Source organism: Colletotrichum higginsianum, chromosome 1 (genome assembly GCF_001672515.1).
Source record: "Colletotrichum higginsianum IMI 349063 chromosome 1, whole genome shotgun sequence".
Taxonomy (NCBI): Eukaryota; Fungi; Ascomycota; class Sordariomycetes; order Glomerellales; family Glomerellaceae; genus Colletotrichum; species Colletotrichum higginsianum.
This window is the reverse complement of record NC_030954.1, coordinates 1,259,300-1,277,564: the sequence shown is the minus strand read 5'-3', so window position 1 is coordinate 1,277,564 and position 18,265 is coordinate 1,259,300. Positions and strand designations below refer to the sequence as shown.

Sequence of the window (18,265 nt, the reverse complement as noted above, 5' to 3'; positions counted from 1 at the left end):
CTCGCTTACAGTGTATTGTCCCGGCGTGTTGCCTCGGATAACAGGATGGCTTCCGGCTGGGTAGGAGGCTTCAATTGGCAAAGGAAATACGGGTTTTCCCTCCAGACTTGAGATCGGAGGCTAGAAAATCTATGCCATTTCCATCACCCACCCCGAGGTCATAAAATAAGGGAAAACAAGCCATGCTGCAAAGGTCTTTGCTATGCTTCAAGGGAGACTTGAGCCTATTCCAGATTGAACACCTTGGCGAATGATGCCATGAGTTCCTGATGGAATGTCGCTCTAGGCTCCGTTCTTTGGCTATCCTTTGGGTGATGAAAGGAGCTCTATCTCATCCGATCTAAAGTCATCGGCTACAGAAAAGTCCCTTTTGGCTCTTTTCAACTCAACAGATCATGGCTCCACTTCCTACATCCTGCACCTGAATAGAGATTGGCTTGACAAGATGAGGTGAAGGACATACAACACGCAAAGCCACCCTTTGTTTACCTGTAAATATTCAGAGGCAATTCACCTGATCAGCCAAATCACTAGTAAGTGCCTTCTATTTTGCGCAGGCAGACACTTTTGGTTTCCTCCTTCCCTTTACGCTTCATCACGCACATGTGTTTCCTACACCGGCTTCCCCTTCATCCTCAATCCTTCTCTTTTGCTCGTTCACTCACATTGGCCACTGCCAATCAAGACTCTTCCATCAAGATTGTTGACTTGAATATCTTTCAGTCATTTTCTTCACGCCTTTGTCTTTCTTTCATCCATCCTGCTAACACATGTTTAGACCCCATCTCATCTAAACTTGCGCCTCTCATCACCAGCGCCCATTATGGCTCCCCTCTCGTGGGCGCAGGTTGCTGCAAAGAACCACAAGCCCAGTCCTATTCGCCATCAGATCGCTGACGATGGCTCATCGCAGGCGCAAAATCCGCCCTGCACCATCCCCACCAAGGCCGCCGAATCCCCTTGTCTCACGGCGAACCAGAACAGCCCCAGAGCAGAGCAAAAGTCTCCTGAACCCAGCGCCTCACGCTCTGAGAGCAGCCACTCTTGTTCTTCCGGCCCCGTGTCGGTTGGCAAGGCCACGGAGGAGAGCGGCCTTGCTCTTTCCACCTCGAAAATTGAGAGTTCCCCCCTCTCATCCGCAACTTCGTCAGTTTCTTCTCGTTCGCCCACCTTGATTTTCGAAGAAGCAACTACACCCGACGGCGCGAGCGACGAGATGGCCAACGCTAGAAGAGACCGAAGAGCTGCCAGGAAGGCCGCCGAGGAGGCTGCGAGACAAGCTCGACTCTCTCCTACCCTGGAGGCTGTCGCGTCTGTCACATCCGTCCCGTCCGCGTCCGCGTTCTCGGCCCCGGGTGAGAGCAGCGCCAAAAGCGAAGTAGCTATTGCTGCTTCTGTACCCCTCCCGGTCGACGAAGATGACGACGAGAAGAACGACGAAGTCGCAGAACAGGAGACGAGTATCACGCTTGTCTCTGGCGACGAGGGAGTTGGTCCCGCTGACTCGACCCACGGAGACAGCGATCACCGAAGAGTCTTCAGAGCGTCTCTTGAAAGCGGCCAACTGCCCAGATTTGAAAGAACCCGTCGCGTTCGGTATGGTTTCTGAAAAGCCGAGGCCCGGTTCGTGAATGGTAATGTCACTAATGCTTATCTCTACAGTCTTTTCTATGCGACCCCAACGTACGACTGCGCCATAGCGCTCAGCGATGGAAAGGTGGTCTCTGGCCATCGCGATATCATAACTTCTGAGTCGACTTACCTGGCACAGAATCTCCCCCCGGCCAATGAAGTGAGTCTACGCTTTCTTGTTTTTTGTGATTGGTTGAGCACAGTACCCTGACCCTTCTGGTCTACCAGGTCGGCGTCACACACTACGAAATGGACGGCTACAGCGTGCACGTGATGGGCGTCATGTTCTTCTGGATTTACATGGGAGGCAAGTTCGAAAGATCTCATCTGATTCGCTCCAGGGTTTGAATTAATCACTGATCCAATCTTAACAGAGCTCGGTGGCCACGTCCCTGACAAATCGAACCTATGGAGCACCCATTACATCCTCAACAACGTCATGTATTACCGGCCTGCTATGCTTCTGGGCATCAAGACTCTGAGAAAGTATCAGGTCGGTAACGTGTTGAAGGCGTGCGACTTCTGGAAGGAGGCCCTCAACGGCCGCTTCTTCTACTTCAAGTTCGCCGACAGCAAGAAACTGGCTAGCTTTGAGATACCGCTGCGCATGGCGCACATTCATCTGTACACGGAGAACATGGAGGAGGAGTACGCCGACGAGATACGTCAGATGAAGATCGCTCTGGCCAAGGTCACCCTCATCGTCCTTCCGTTCCTTCGCCGCCAGTTTTGGTTCGTCGCCCACGTCCAGAAGCTCTGGGAGACACTGGCATTCCCGTGGCGCTCGGAGATGGAAGACCTCTACCACGACGGACTCCTGCCCGACTTCCCCACGTGTTTCGACGAGAACCTGCAGTGGGTCGAGGAGAAGATCGACAGCGATCGGTACCCGGTCCCGGACGGCAACCCGAGCTCGTCCGGTATGCCCTATTCGCAGGCTTCGATCAACGAGATGACGCGCCGCTTGACCATGGCCGGATACGACTCTGGCTACCACCTGTAGTCTTGACGATGTGCTGGCGAAGAACCAAACTTTGGATGAATGTCCTGTTGGATGTTCTCTTGCCTACTTGGTCTTTGAATGCAAAAGGCCGAACGGCCGAAACGACACTTGCTTTGATTTCTTTGGTATTGGGACGGAATAGGATGGACGGATGGCATAACACTTGCTTTTCCCCCTTGGTATTGGAATGAAAATCGAGGAAGAATAAGAGAAACGATAGACTCTCAGTTCTGGGTTTTGGGAAGGGCACATCTCGGGATTCCCCCTCGTCTACATACTAGCACGAAGTTTGAGGGATGATCAGTTTGTAACGAGTACTTCAGAAGCAGCTTTCAGGTACCCTCCCTCGTCTCGGCAGGATGCCGGGACGAGAATTGACTGAGATATGAGCAGAAAAACGAGGCAACATGTGGCACGTTGTGAACATGAAGAGAAAGAGAATAAAACAAGGGGGGTGGGACCCTTCATGAGGCCAGCTTGAAGGTGGAGGTGAGATGAGCGAGATGTCGTCAATCTTAGTCCCACGGGAAGATCCCCGGACGCAGGGGAAAAACAGCCACCAGAACGCTGACATGTGGCCGGTCTTCCACAGTTTAGCGCCGTTTGTCCGCTGGGGCCTCCCCGTGTTTGACGGTTCGACCGCTGAAGATGGCGGGGGAAGGGGAGCACACGGGCTCACCAACGCCGAACGTTCCTGTCGGGCCCGCGAAAGCCACAGCGCTCGGACGGGTGCTGCTCGGGGGGCTCGTGTTAGTGTCGGCCTTGCCTTTAACTGGTGGCTGGCATCGGCAGGGGAACGTGGGGGGGGGGAGGCTTGTTTAATTGCTTGCAGGGCATGTCTTTTTTTTCATTTATCTATTTAACTCGTGTGATTGCTGTCAGGCCGGCAACGCCGATCTCCATCGATGCTACTCTGTACATTTTCCCCCATTCGAAAAAAGGGAAAGACCAATAATCCAACTCAGACGAGACCAGGGGCACCAAGGAAACCAGAAGCAAGAGAGAGAGAGGAAGAGAGAAAGAACACATCGGCACTTACACCATTCGCCATCCAATACGACTTGACACTGTGCCGTGGTGACCCTACCAACGGCGAAATACAGTGCGACAGTGTCGGCATCGTCCACCATGTCACAGTACGAAACAACAACTTGGAGAGAAGAAGCGGCTCCTCCCCGCCGCCGGGGTCCTTCTCTCTTCTCGTCACGAACATCAGCCCAGAACCTCAGGAGCCAGTACACCAGAGAGGCCCAGACGGCGCACCTCGTCCAGTTGATCGAGGAGTTCCGCAAAGCAGACCCCATCTACGACCCCGTGCCGCCCACGCCGCCGCCCAGGGCCCCGGGACGCCAAAGGAGTCAAAGGGCCGTCCACACCCAGCCCGTTGTGCGATTCGCCTCGCCTCTGGACCCCATGTCTGCGCGACGACGACGAGCCAAGACCCCGCTGTCTGCTCCCGTTGTGTACGAGGTCGTCACGCAGACGCCGCAGACGCCGCAGACGCTACAGAACCTCGACTTTGCCGTCGCCACGGTCACCCCGGGGGAGCAGGAAATGCGGCTGCGGCAGCCTACCCCCGAAGAACCGGTCACGGTGCTTGTTAACAACGACGACGAGGGGACCGACCTGCAGAGTTTCGACCTCGACGGTTTCCCCATGCCTCCCGACTTTGGCGCACGGGAAGAGTATTCCGGCCCGGGCTACGACGGCGACGAATGGGTTGACCTGGAGGAGACGACGGGCAAGGTTTATGCCTTCGACCCTGCACGTCTGGGTGCGGATTCGTCCAGGACTGACGACGGCTTCGACTTGGAGACGCCCTTCTCGGATGACTCGACGATGAGGGGAGAGGAGCTGCCGCCAAGCCGGGCTTTGCATGTGTATCGGTCTCGGTACACGGGAGACGGTGTTCTCGGCGGCACGCACTCTGCGGCATTGGACGTTGTCTACGATGCGAAGAGAAAACGACAGTCGCTGTTCAGATGGCTGTGAGTCTGACACCAGGCTCGGCTACCACGGCCAATGCTGACATTCTCCCAGACACGTACAGCAGGATATGATGAATTTTGACGAATTCACGGTACGTAGACGCAGTCTCATGAGCCAGCGTCGTGTTAAGCTGACCACAAAATAGAGCGAGATCTCAAAAGCGCTGTCGGAGAGAGAGCAGAACGACATCCGCAAGCTGCTCTCAGACGTAAGGAAGAACTATGCCAAGACCGTCCGTACGTCCAGGGCGACGACGGTGAAGCATATGGACCCAAGCTACCTTCAGCTTCCGCTCCAGCAGGGCGACCAAGAAAAAGGGGCGCAGGCTGGGAAGCGAACGGCGACATGGCTCTGCATCCCCTACTTCTCCCTCGAAGAGTACTCGGGCATCCAGGCCACGGGCAACCCGGGCGCGTTTCCGCCTCTGACGCTGCTTCAGCTGGCCTTCTCGCGGAACTCTCAGAAGCGGGACATGCTCCAGGCGACGCGGCAGATCGGCAACGGAGAGAAGGGCTGGTGCTTCCACATTCGACAGCTGTGGTGCATCGTTCTCGACAACTCGCTGTTGATTACCTGCGGTTCCATGTACGAAGAGGCGTTGCGGGGGGACAACATCGCGGTGACGAGTGAGCCTGGAAGAGAGCCCACGCCAAATAGCGACACCGAGGGCAGGATACTGATTCGATACGGAGAGTCGGTGCTGTGGTCTTTCCCCCTTCAGGAGTGCCAGACGTGGTTCGCCTTCATCGCCCACTTCTCCGACTTTTGGCCCAAGGCGGTCCGCTTCCACTTCAATGGCCGCCTCTTGAACGAGGCGCGGTGGTGGAAGGTGCTTCAATTCGCCGGAACCTCACGCAGGAGCGTCGTCATCAACATGGAAACCTGGTGAGTTTCGCGGCAATCCCCGAGTGGAAAGAGTTGAAAGGAGTGAAAGAATGAAAGTGATTAACTCGTGGGCCAGCGCACCACCACAACTTCCACCGAGTGGAATTCTGAGGACCATAAAGCAGGGCCTGAGCGACACCACCGGCCAGGCGTCTGGAGCCGGCCTACAACCGCCCAAACCATCATCGTCAGGTAACCGGACGAGTTTCCCGCCCGTACGACCCAGCGTGCCCAACGAGATGTTCCACGTGTTCAGCTGGGCCGCACCAAACACCCCGAGTCCGGTAGACGGCCCCAACTTTGTTGTTCTTCAGAAGCAACTATCGGAAGTGGAGGACTTCTTGACGGCCGAGACTAACGGTCCGGACCAGCGGGCCTACCTCGATGCCGAAACATCCACGCGGGTCGAAGTCTTTCTGTACCTCGAGCAGCTGGGGGCCGAGATGCAGTCCACCAAGAAGGCATGGAAAAGGCAAGATTACGAGGAGCGCGTCGACATTTTCAACGCAGCCGACTCCCTGTTCAGATTTTTCCTTCCTCCCCTGTTTGACGGCCCGACAACAGAGAAATTTTGGGGCGCCGTGATGAATTTGGTCAAGGTACATCTTGTTGACTCTCGGACGTCAGGCCGAACATTGCTGATAGACTTTTAGTTGTCTCCGCCAGAGGCTGCCGACGGGGAGTCTCACCCGAGCAACCTTGATAAAACGAGGCGGGATGCAGTCTATGCCAATGCTCAGACCGTCAAAAAAGCACTCCGCCAGCTTGCCCTTCCGGTAATCGCGTGTAAGAGCATTCTGTCGCACGCCGAGCCGACGGATCGGCTGGATATCGACGTGCCGCAGGACCTCATCGTCGCTTGGCTCCATTTGGTCATGGGCCTGATCTATGCCAGCCATGAGACACACATGTGGGAAGATCATCTGGACGTGGCCGACAGGCTGGTGAAGGGCGGCATGAAGCAAATGATGGAACGGCTGTCAAGCCTCAGCCTTTTGGAACGGTCTTCGGTCCTCCCGCTGGAATTGGTCTCGCTCATCAGCTACCGCCTCTTGGCCAACACCTCTGGAAAATATGCTGGAATTACCGACACCTACTCGGAATACCTCCGGGCTCTGGTAAGTTTTGAGCGGGGTGGGCTTGTTGTCTTATACCGTACCCAGCACTAACGGCGGGCCAGGAAAACGACATTGCCAACGGGCAGTCGGATATGACGTACCAGCAGCGCATCAACTTCCTGCGGCAAGAAGTTAATGTGATCAACCGCACGATAGCGGCGCAAAGCAGCGTGTTCAACTCGATTCTGGCATCTCGCCAAGAAGGTCAATCGGCAGCACCGAAGCAGCGCCGCCTGAATCGGGGGGCATTCGGCGAACAGGCCAACAACCGCGACGCCGTGTCGCTGCGGTCTCATCTGCGGCTGGGCAGAAGCCGATATGGCGATGACGAGGAAACGAACGTTCTATTGGAGTCCATGGCCGAGGTGTCTGACTTCTACAAGCTTCCGTCGACGGACGCCGCCGGGTTCAGGGACCTTCTGGCGGCGGAGTGCACGCAGCTGTTGGAGCGGCGCAACAGAGACTTCCAAGAGTACGGCGAGCAGGCGGACGTTCTAGAACAGACGGTGAGTGGACATGGAGTGAGATGGAGATGCCGGCACGTGGGCGCTAACGTGGGGAGCAGAATCTCAACAACGCGGCGGTGACGAAGGACCGGCAAGAGCAGGCCATTTACGCCTTCACGATTGTGACCATCATCTTCCTGCCCCTGAGCGCGGTTTCGAGCATCTTTGGGATGAACTCGAGCGACATCCGAGACATGAAGGACGGGCAGTGGCTGTACTGGGCGACGGCCATACCGGTGACGATCCTGACAATCGTGCTCGGCCTGTGGTGGATGGGGGAGATGGGACACCTCTGGGACTGGGCGGTTCGGAAGATACGAGGTGACGAGACAGTGGGCTCAGAGTTTCCGGGGCACGGGGGCGTGTCGGAGAAGGCTCACCGCCACGACGCGATCGAGGTCCTCCCCGCCGCGCAGGCCGTGTACAGCCGGCCACAGTCGGCCAGGCAGAGCTTCGCGAGGCGGCCCGACAGTCGGCTGGGAGGGTGAAGCCAACGGGCCTGAAGCCAAACCCTGGCGCGTGGTGCGTGGCGCCGGCAGTTGGGCGTGATGCCGCCTTTACGACCCTGGTCCGACGACGGGAACTGCCTTGGATCTCGACCAGGAAGCGCGGAGGCATCCGAAGGATGGGAGGGGGGGGCTTGATTCAAGGGTCTACCAGTGGCAGAGTATGGGGACTGGTCTACAGGTAGACCCTGGAATGGGTGGGTGGAAGAAGCAGAGGGCAGTCTCAAAGGTTGGGCCGCCAGCGGAGTTTTTGATCGGGTGATAAGCTTTCAGCACGAGAGTCCTGGAGTGGGGTGTGTGTACCGGAGGGAAGATGGGTGTCGATCATCGGCTTGACATCGTGGGAAGGCGGGCAAGTGAGGTTTGAGGCCAGCCGGCCACCGACCAGGCTTCTCCAGCAAATGGCCAAGAAAGAAACCCTATGCCTCACGTTGTCACCCAACGATGGTGGCGCCACAACAGACATGCCGGTTGGGAAGATGGTCGGGATGAAGACGACGGCGCTGCCAGCTCACCCAATCTGACAAGCTCAGCCCTGCGACCCCACGATCAGGAGGGAGGGGTTCTCCTTCTCCGGGGCCGCCCGAAGGATGGATGGATGCAGCTGCGGTGCGAGCTGCAAGTGCTCCGGCGGTAGTCCGGCATCACCAGCCGTGTGAGAAGCACGAGCACCAAAACGACGACCTGGGCTCGTCTGTCAAAGGTGGTGGGTTTGGACGGATAACGGATCTGGACGGCGGGGCACGTCAGGCGGTTCGGTTCGCGCGTGTCTCGCTCCAACCAGTAGGTAGGGTAGGAGTGAGGTAGGGTAGGAGTGAGGGGGATAGAAGAGTGAAAGGCCTCGAATCTTGCTTTTGGCGTGACGTGCGCACTGTCGTCATAGGGCGTCGACAACCCAATGGCGCACCCTTGTCCTTCTTCAGTGGTCGGTGGTCGGTGGTCAGTGGTAAGTGGTTAGTGGTTAATAGCGGGGGGGCACGGGAACCGAACAGAGGAGGGATGGGATGGCATGTCTGGGTTGGGTTGAGCGAGTGTTTGGAGCTCTTCATTTTTCGACTGTCGCTGTTGTTGTCCTTGTCATTGTCATCCTCCATTGTTCATTGTTCATTGTCGATACCCAATACCTAGAGTAGCCCTTATTGATATTACCGTTTCCCCGGTCATCCCCCGTCAGTTATGGTCCGGGACGCCAGTCATGAAGCGGGCAGTGTGTGTGTGTGTGTGTGTGTGTGTGTGTGTGTTCTGCATGTGCGCTCGTCTCCCCTCCACTCCTCTCCACTCTCTTGCCTGCAGCTGCGATCGGGCCTCCCGTCCGTATTCTGCCAATGCCTGCGGATGGATACCTATTCGTATACGGTCTAACGATACTCTCTAAATAAACAGTGGTCTAGCTTTTGCTTGGGCCCAGGTCTCTCTCTCTCTCTCTGCCGGGGCCGATGACAAGAGCTCGCGTTTTCGGATGCACATGCACGGCAGCCCGGCCTGCCTGGATGTCCCCTCCTCGCTGGGCATACTGGGGCTGGCTGGGCCGGGCTGGGCACACACTCTCTCCTTCTTGGCCGCTGGAACGATGGGGGAGTTGTACTCGTACACCATTGTCATGTCACTCCTTGGTGTTTTCCCTGTCTTTTTTTCTCCATGTTCGGCCCCGTCATCCTCTGTTGGTGCGAGTGACATATAAGGAGAAGGCGCATCGCCCGTCCGTCTCCTGGTTCCATGTTTTCCCCATTTTCTTCCCTCCCCCCCCGCCGTTGATCTAGAGTCCGCCAACAACGCCGCCCCTCTTCCTATACTGTCTCTTTATCAGGGACATCGAAAGACAAGAGTGTGAGAGAGATTCTCACGGCGCCCGCCAAACTACCGCGCACTCGGCGTGGTTTTGCGCATCGCATCGCCTAGTATCGCATTTCATCCCATCTCATCCCATCTCATCCGCGAGTCCCTTTAACCTTATCCGCCAACCTTCAATAACCAACGATTACAACCACCATCACCACCACTACGTCCCACTACTACTACAGCAACACAACCCTCCCTCCTGGTATTGCAACACAACAAGGTGTAGGCCACACACACACACACACACACACACACACACACCGGCGCACTCAGACTCCAGACAGAATACCTCCTGTTCTTCTTCCCCTTCCCCCCTTCGGAACGAATCCAGCCGTCCAAGATGGGTACGAGTAGAGCCCCGGTGCCTTGACGCCGCCTCCCCTCCTTCCCTTCGCGTCAGCTAACCCGTCCATTCATCCAGCCTCATCGAGGGAATACTACGAGTATCACCACCACCACCGCCATCACCACCACCACGGCGCCAAGAAGCGCCTCTACCTCGAACCCCCGACCAACGGCTCCGTCACCGTCCGCACCAAGAAGACGACCTTCATCCCGCCACCCCCGCGCGAATGCACACCGCCGCCGCCGCCCGTCATCGTCAAGCCCGCGCCACCTCCTCCCGTCGTCGTCGAACCCCCGCCGCCGCCGCCCCCGGCTCTGCCGTGCCCTCCCCCCTCCCCGCCTCCCCCTCCCGTCGCGGCCCCGGAGCCCGCGCCGATAGAGGTCATCGCCGTCGACGTCGAACCCTCGGTCCGGTCCAGCAAGTCCTCACGCCATAGCCACAGCCGGAGTCGCTCGTCGCGCCGCGGCAGCCGGGACCGCGACCGCGAGCGCGACGTGCGCGAGGTCTACGTCGAGCGCGAGAAGCTGGTGCCCGTGAGGGTCCCCTACCCCGTCCCCGTCCCCGTCGAGCCGCGCTACGAGACGTTCCGCTACGTCGAGGGCAGGCGGTACAGCCCGCCGCGCATGCTGCCGCCCCCGCCGCCCGCCGAGGAGGAGAGGATGCGCGTCACCATCTCGGACCGGAGGAGGGAGAGGGAGTACAACTACCGGCGGTGAAGCATCTTCGGTTCGTTGCTCCTGAGGGAAGGGAAGGAGGAGGAGGAGGTGTCCTTTGATGTGTCAAGTTTGTCTTGACAGTGATAGGACGATACTGGTGTTTCTCTTTCTTTTTTTTCTTTCTTTCCCCCCCGAGGGATTTGGGTATTCGACGAACGTTGCGAGGCGCCATTTGACACGAAGAGAGACAGACACACACGCGCACACACACACACATACACACAAGCATGTGCGCCACACCGGGAAGGATTCTTGCCTCACGTTTTTGTCTCTCATTCCTTTCCTTTTTACATACATATATAAGCAAGTATATGCACGGGTCGCGGAGGGTGGTGTTCTGGGTTTCTCGACGAGAAAGCGAGGCGTTACTTGTGCGAACGCAACTATGGGATATAAAACACATGCCATGATAGACGACTTTTGACGAAAGGGTTTATTGCAATTATTATTATCAGAAAGAACGGGCCGCTTAAGCCTTCCCTCTCTCGTTACCCGGGAACTGTGTGGTCTGCTCGCCCATCCGTCAGACGTGAATTGTCGGTCGCTCTTGTCGTCGTGAACGGTCATAGATGAGCATGACGACGACGACGACCGTGTGCTTGCTTTGTCGACCGTTCTGTCGTGATGCCCTACGAGCATTCCATCACGAACCCCGAGGCGATGACACACAGCCCAGGGAGGCAGGATGGAACTGTATGACTCCCTGGAAGACAAGTCTTGCCGGCAGGGTAACTGATCAAGCCCGATGTCGAGTTGGCAGTCTATTTTTGCCGGGACTCCAGCCGGGGTGGGGGCTTTCTGTTTCGCAGATCTTGTGCATCATCTTGGTCCCTTGAGACATCGCGTCCCCCGCCGGTTTCTCCCTAGCTGACGTTGCATCCTGCTGCCCACGGACAGCCTCGTCGAGACGGTCTCGGCGTCTGCGACAGGGTTCCATGATCTGAGGCTATATTGTAGTCTCGGCGGGCCCCTATCTTGGCTTCCTCGATGATGAGCCGGTATCGAGATTCGTTCGACCCAAGGCTCAGCCGCTGACCATGATCGACTCATCGTCCAGCATGGGCCGGGAATTACACTACAACCATCGTCTCTAGACGTTCCTCTAGCTCGTGAACCCCCACGTGTACTTGGAAACATACCGCACCAGCCAGGTGGGCGAAAACGCGCAGAACTCGATGGTCCCGCCACTCGCCTGTGCCCCAATCGCCGCCAACCGCGTGGCCCCACGGCGTTTTGTTTTTGGAATCCCGACTCCATCGCGATGTTCTAGGACGTTCTAGACCGGCCGCCTGCCACCGCTCGCGACGCTCCCCGCGTGGATTCACCATCCTCTTCTCCGTCATCACGCCGTCATGGAGACCCGTCGGGCGATTGGTTTAGGGGTATAATGTCTGCTTCGCACGAAACCAGAGCTCGTGATTGCGGAAGGTCCAGGGTTCGATTCCCTGATCGTCCATGCTTTTTGGCCCTCGTGTACAGGCCTGGCTCGGTTCGACAGCAGACACAAAGGGACGTCCGAGTGGAGACCACAGGTGGCAGTCGTGAGGAAGCCGCGGAACCTGTCCAACGGGCTGCAGGACGCGTGTAGCTCATCTCTTGGCCATGGCATCACTGAGTTGATGTGCTCTCTGGGTGGCTGGCACCACTTGCCAGCAGCACGGCACGCCGCGTAGCGTCGTCGTGCGGAATAGTCGTCTAGAAATAAGGACTTCGCAGGACAAATTTCTCAAGAACCCCGACGTCTGCGGATACCTCCAGGCGGAAGGCTCGGCGACCCGGGCCCGAAGGCGCTTCATCGCTTGTCCGGCCCAATCCCGAGGTTTCAAAGAGCGGGACAGCCCGACTCTCCACCCCGCGTCGCACGGCCTTCCCGGGACGGTGCCGGGGAGGGTGCCCGGAAGCGAGACGTTGGCCGACCGACCGATGCGTGCTTGCTGGGCTTCAAATTGCCACTTGAGTAGCCTTCGTGAAGTCCCTGCTGTGCGGCATGAGAAGCTGATCCTTGAGTCGGATGTAGTCCGGCAGGCTGTGCATGTAGTACTATGAGTTTGGGCATACATGTATAAATCGACTCTGCCCCATATCAATGCGAGGAAGCAGAGTTCCCACGTGAAGAGTCCAGTGCTTGTCGAGGTTGAATCGAAACCCCGCCGCCTGCCGTGGGCTCTCGCGACTTGAGGAGACGTTTCCGAACACCACATGGATCGTCCCTCACGAGGCCGACCACGATCGTCAATAGACGGAGCCGCCCAGGCGAAGCAGTCGCGAGGCGGGCGGCTTCGCAATGTGAGCGCTGGCACGCACGGCACGCAATGCGAGCCACCTAGCTTCTACCCGGCGCGGCCCTCTGCGACGATGACAATCCGTGACAGCGTCAACGCCAGAAAAGAACAACTGGCCGTACCCGGAATTGCCTTGAGCCCGCCCAATCCCAGCCCAGCCAACCTCTCCCACGGAACCTGATAGCCGGCCAGCACTGTCCGTCCGATCGCCGGACCCGTCATCTCAAGTCCGCAACGTGTCTAGCAGCGATGAGGTGCATTGTTGAGCGCGAAAGCGTCTCGGAGGGAGTGGGAGGGACGGCGCATGAACAACGGATAGTCAGATATACTCACGTGAGGGGCTCGCTGTGGCCATCCTTGGGGGCCGGCGAGGTGTTAGTCAAGGTGAAGCCGTCCGGTGGGCCGTGATGTGATGGTAGCGAGAATCTGCGACGAGGGCTCCCGTGATATTGACGGCGCATCTGAAACGCGTCCGCGACGCTGGCTGGTCTTCGGGCTGAATACGGCGGGCAGTTATGGAGAGAGCGATAGATTTTGCGTTTCATCGTGTTGACGGATGAATGCCGACTCCTTGTTGAGTCGGGAGGGAAAAGGATTGCTGTCCGCTGAAGAATCCGAAATGCAGAACAAGGTTGACGCTGTCGAGCGGGAACCCGACTTTGCTTCAAGTGAAGTGGATTTCGTCCTAAGTCGAAATGACCACCACATGGGGGGGTCGAGGGTCGAGGGTCGGGATATTAAGCCAGCCCGCCATCGTTCGATGGACCAATCTTTTTGGGTCGGTCGGTCGACGGATCGATACTAAGGTTGAAATTGTTACTCCCAAAGGACACCAATAGATAATGGACGATCCCATAAACCTCATCCGGCTATCGACTTTGGCCCATCCAAGGGTTATCCTGTCCAGAGAGTGAACTCTCGACTGATGACGACGCAGGGGAACAGATTCCCGGCAGGTTGCTGAAACCTCGCGAATACGACAGTTGACATATGCTCTCTTCCTGTCCGCAAGCGATGTCCGTATCACTTGTCAAGTTTGGACGTGTGTGTGTGTGTGTGTGTATGTGTTTTGATGGCGTCAAACTCTGTTGCTCCTTGTGAGCGAGCACCCCCCGGGCTGCAGTCTGCACATATTCCCAGCAGGGTTCTTCTCCGGAGGAAGCGATTTCGTCCCGGCAAGCTCAACTTGGGGACCGCGATGCTCGCAGCTCTTGACGCTTTTCAAGACTCGGGGTGCCCAAAGTTGCTCGGCCTCAATCTTGACACTGCAAGACGCTACCGGCTTGCCCCTTGGAACATGCGTGTGGGATGTTCAGGCCTGGATCCTGAATGGATGAATTCAAGCATTCTTGGGACCACTGACTAGGTCCCAGTAGAAAACTAGCCGAACGCCAAATGACTTCATGCGGTTTGAGGTCATCGTCAAGCACGCGGCACAGTATGACACGAGGGACAACGGATGACTGTGCCTTATAGCTAGCAGTCCATCCGAGGCCGGTTGTCGACAAGCCCGCGCAGTGCCTTGAGTGACTCGACATTGTCAGTAGCCAAGCGCCACGCCTGTTGTTACTCTCCCTCGACTCAGCCGCAAGCCACTGTGGCTCCTGACGGTCATGTCGAACATCTAAAAAGCTCAAAGCACTTGCAGCTGCATGTTTATTTTTTCCCCTTCAAATAAACGAAACAAGGGCTTGCCGAGTGCATTGTTCTGCAGCAGGCTGGTTGATGACGAAATCGAGCTGCAGTGTCTAGTACAGCAGTCGTCGGCGCCGTCGGACGGGATTGAAGCTTCCCGAAGCTTGGCCAGCTCTCTCAGACGCCGTCAAGCTGCAGATCCGAATCAGAGGCGTGGATGACTCTGAGCCGCCGCGGTCTGTCCCTCGTACCATGGGGTACGGGTGTAACCGTTGGAGTACCGATACCAAAACCTCCACGGCTTCTTGGTCGAGGGGTTGTTGAGATTTCCAACATCCATTCATTGCCAAGCAAAGACGTGGAGCTTCCCCTTCCCTCCTATGTTGCTCAGAGTCCAAGTCCGGATTCCTTGCCTCAATTTCTCATTGGCCTAGCTTCGTCAACCTCAGCGCACCTGGCTCTCAAGGCGTTATGCGCAGAAATTGTTTGTAGTCGAGGTCTGTTCGCAATGCCGGCGTCGTCATCTCGTCGTCTTGTCCGCAGGTGATGTAGCGGCACTTGAGGGAGGGAACGCCTCCAGCGCTCTACAGTAATAAAACGCATGCAAGAAAGTGGATGGAAATTGTCAGGTCCGCCATAAACCATGATACTTACAGGGACGATCAGCGCCGAGGCGCTACGGGAGAAAGCGACGCTGAGGACGGGTCTTCCCTGGCAGGCAGACTCCATTTGGTGGTGGTCCTCCTCCCTGGTAGGTGCAGGTGCGTCCACAGCGCAGGACGGTAATAGTTGCAACGCTGGGAACCGATGCTGCACGGTCAAATTGGCTTCTCGCCTTGATCAATTTCTGCTCTTCCCCTGGGCTGCGGCCCACTCCCGTAATGTCTATCGGATCAGTTATCGCTGTATGTGTCGTCTCGTTGGCTGACAGAGAACGTAAGCCCATGCCAGGTCCCGGAGCTGGACCGGGACCGACTCGGATTGGGAAAGGAACTGTTGCGTTGCGCCCGCGAAGCTCAGCTCAGGGGCCGAAGAGATAAACCGCGGCACCGCCATAGTCAACTCGACTTGCTTCGGAGAGCCGGTTGCAAGCGGGTCTGCCGGGTTGCAATGCTTGCCTCCTGCTCTGCACGAATGCCACACCTCGTCGGATTGCGACTCACAGCTAGTCTAATGTCCTCGTCAGTAGGTAGGCAAAGATTAGCCCGGGATGCAACGCAGATACCTGTTGGAGCCCTGTTGGAAAATGATATGGACTCACTGCCCATTGCATTGCCCTGCCCGACCTCAATGGTAACCGGCGAGAGAGGGCGTGCCAGAGCGCGGTGATTGGACCGTGGCGCAAGGATGTGACTCGGTGGCCACCATCCGCCTTTGGCTGAAAGAGACTCGAACATCAAGGACATCACCTCCATGTTGCTAGATTCTGAAGCGCGACCATTTCCTCGTGGGGGGCGCGAGGCGTGAGGCTCGAGCCTCAGCCCAGAGCGGCCTGGAGGCGTTGCCGCATGACCTCATGACTTGGCCGAGAACAGTTCCCGGATCTTTGGAGGGACGGTTCATGCACAAGCTTATAGGAGAACGTTCGACTGAAAGATAGCCACCGTCGAGGCGCCACCTCCAGAGGGCTGCAGTAAACGGACCCAGGCGGAAGAGTTTCGTCGTTGTTTCCCCAGGCGCTCGGGTCGGAGCTAACAAGGGATAGCATATCACGCACGGTGAAGACGTAGAGGGTGGGTTGCGTTGCCACGGTTGCGCACATGGGCACAAGGGGGTTGCTCATTGTTCGATTATGTTTGCGAGGTCAGCAACAGACACTACGCAAAATAGTCTGGACGAGCTGGATCACTGGGAACCATGGCACCGATTCATCGCATCCTCGATATCCCCTTCCGCTCCATCGTCGTCGTGTGGAGCCGCCATGCTAGTGCTGGCAGAGGGGTGAAGCGCCGCGCAGCACTGTCGAGTATGTCTTTTTGCGAGCCTAAAGACAGGAAATCAGTTCAGTATGTAAATCTTGGCTTGCGAGTGAGTGCCAATGGACTGCCTGCCTGCCTGCGCTAGACTTGCTACCCAGGTCTGCCAAAAGGCGGTTATCACTTTGGGGAAGACAGATGCCAGATGCGCCCGGGAGGTTCGTGCAACAGCGTGGCGCAACCGGCAATTTCACTGGGACGGACACAGCATTGCGGACAAAGACGAGCAGCAGTTGTTGTTCGAGTTGCTTGAATAACGGACTGGGACTTGAGATATCAGTCTCATCGCATTCCTCGTGCTAGCAGGCAAGTCCTAGCGACCTCGACTTCAAATGGGATGAGGTTAAAAAAAAAGACCCCGGCCCGCGATGGATTCTTGCCAGAACCTGATAAGTCCGTTTCTGTGCCAGCGTGGCACCCTGCTAGTGAAAAATGTGTCGGTACCTGCAGGAGAGATGGTGCCTCCTGCGTGGCACGTAACTATGCTAAGCAGTGGGGGGCAGCGGGAACAAATGAACTGTCACCCCCGCTGAGTAGAGCGCGTCGTACAAGAGGATAGGAAGCGAAGCAAATCGGAAGGGTGTGGACGCTATGTGTGACAGGCGACAGGTGAACGATGGCACTCTTGTGCGAGTGTGACGGTTGACCGCTTGACCGCTGAAGGGTGTGGGGTCTCTGGTGAGAAGCTGTCATGGGCGAGCGAGGCCCTGGAATCTCCATTGGTAATGGATACCAATTGAAAGTCCATTTCCGTTCCTCTCATCAACGATGACGGGCAGGATCGATCTTGAGAACCTAGAAGCGAGGTCGGGGGCAGTTCGGGCCACTCTTGGGAGTCTTGGTTCCCAGGCCTGGGAAAGTCAGGGTGCTGGTGCTGTGATGTGGGGAAGTGGATGAAAGGACCCAGGGCTCGATTGGCCACCAGAAATGGCCCAGTGGACAAGACGGCGAAGGAAGCCGAGAGGGCAGGAGGGGACGACCAAAGCAGCGAAAAAGACCGCAGGGTCCCGAGAGAGATGGAAATTAAAGGCTTGTGTCGTGGCGTTGAGAATTATGGGGTGTGCCGCATGCACGGAGCGGGTCACGATGCTATAACACGCTGTCTCGCGAAAGCGGAAGCGACTTAGGTATGCTGTCTGCCCGTTGTTGATGGGAGCGGAAAGGAAAGCTGATGGTTGGCACTTGGCAGTTTTTATTATTATTGATCCGAGGTCAGATGTGAATCGTCGACGAGTCGCACAGAGCCGGTAGACACTTTGAGCGGGTTGTTTCAAGAAAGCTGATGTTTGTGGATGGAAGTCGGGATGGCAGGCATACAGCTTTCGTGTGACCAGCGCCTCACTGCGATGCGTCGGCGGTCCACGGTCCACGACACGGGTATGTGTATTGCTTTGCGTGTGCCGGCTGCCCGACCGTTTGATAGACTGGGTTCGGGTCGAGTCGTCTCGTGAAGGGCGAGAGACATCCCGGGGCCGAGAAATCAAGGTCGGGCGGGCATGGCCAAGGGCAAGTTGGAACGCGCCGAGACTTCGAGGATTGCAGGGAGATAGCAAAAGAGAGGGAGGCATTCCGTTCAAGTCGCCAGAAACATGGGTCCGAAGTACGTTGTGGGCGCTGGCTGCGAGCGCGAGGTGGCACACGTGGGGGATTTAGGAGTCTGTGGCGTGTGCTTGTTGCAGAGGCGAGGTGCGTGGCACGACCAGGGAAAAAGAGGACGGATGAGATTGGGGAGCCTGAAATGTTTCCCACCATGTTGCGAGACTCTGGACATGTGCGTGCCAATGGCAAGAAACTGGAATTGGCAACCGGGTGGATCCTTCCCCAATAAGCTC

The 18,265-nt window shown here is 57.1% G+C and overlaps 6 protein-coding genes across 6 annotated transcripts; 5 read left to right on the top strand and 1 right to left on the bottom strand.

Moving 5' to 3' along the window:
• Positions 1-823: 823 nt before the first annotated feature.
• Positions 824-1,980, top strand: CH63R_00397 (uncharacterized protein; the record flags this gene model as incomplete). Its single annotated transcript, XM_018295372.1, has 3 exons — positions 824-1,596; positions 1,663-1,792; positions 1,861-1,980. The coding sequence occupies 3 exons, from the start codon at positions 824-826 to the stop codon at positions 1,978-1,980; spliced, it is 1,023 nt and encodes a 340-aa protein (XP_018163734.1).
• A 91-nt stretch (positions 1,981-2,071) lies between these two features.
• Positions 2,072-2,635, top strand: CH63R_00396 (uncharacterized protein; the record flags this gene model as incomplete). Its single annotated transcript, XM_018295371.1, has 1 exon — positions 2,072-2,635. One exon carries the CDS (start codon positions 2,072-2,074, stop codon positions 2,633-2,635), a length of 564 nt encoding a protein of 187 aa, XP_018163733.1.
• A 1,128-nt stretch (positions 2,636-3,763) lies between these two features.
• On the top strand, positions 3,764-5,513 carry CH63R_00395 (Mg2+ transporter; the record flags this gene model as incomplete). Its single annotated transcript, XM_018295370.1, has 3 exons — positions 3,764-4,623; positions 4,676-4,715; positions 4,770-5,513. 3 exons carry the CDS (start codon positions 3,764-3,766, stop codon positions 5,511-5,513), a joined length of 1,644 nt encoding a protein of 547 aa, XP_018163732.1.
• A 235-nt stretch (positions 5,514-5,748) lies between these two features.
• Positions 5,749-7,621, top strand: CH63R_00394 (Mg2+ transporter; the record flags this gene model as incomplete). The annotated part of the gene is made up of 4 exons (XM_018295369.1): positions 5,749-6,108; positions 6,163-6,627; positions 6,690-7,133; positions 7,193-7,621. The coding sequence occupies 4 exons, from the start codon at positions 5,749-5,751 to the stop codon at positions 7,619-7,621; spliced, it is 1,698 nt and encodes a 565-aa protein (XP_018163731.1).
• Positions 7,622-9,818: 2,197 nt separating this feature from the next.
• CH63R_00393 (Mg2+ transporter) lies at positions 9,819-10,540 on the top strand (the record flags this gene model as incomplete). The annotated part of the gene is made up of 2 exons (XM_018295368.1): positions 9,819-9,822; positions 9,900-10,540. 2 exons carry the CDS (start codon positions 9,819-9,821, stop codon positions 10,538-10,540), a joined length of 645 nt encoding a protein of 214 aa, XP_018163730.1.
• A 4,378-nt stretch (positions 10,541-14,918) lies between these two features.
• CH63R_00392 (uncharacterized protein) lies at positions 14,919-15,186 on the bottom strand (the record flags this gene model as incomplete). Its single annotated transcript, XM_018295367.1, has 2 exons — positions 14,919-15,041; positions 15,112-15,186. The coding sequence occupies 2 exons, from the start codon at positions 15,184-15,186 to the stop codon at positions 14,919-14,921; spliced, it is 198 nt and encodes a 65-aa protein (XP_018163729.1).
• Positions 15,187-18,265: the final 3,079 nt, after the last annotated feature.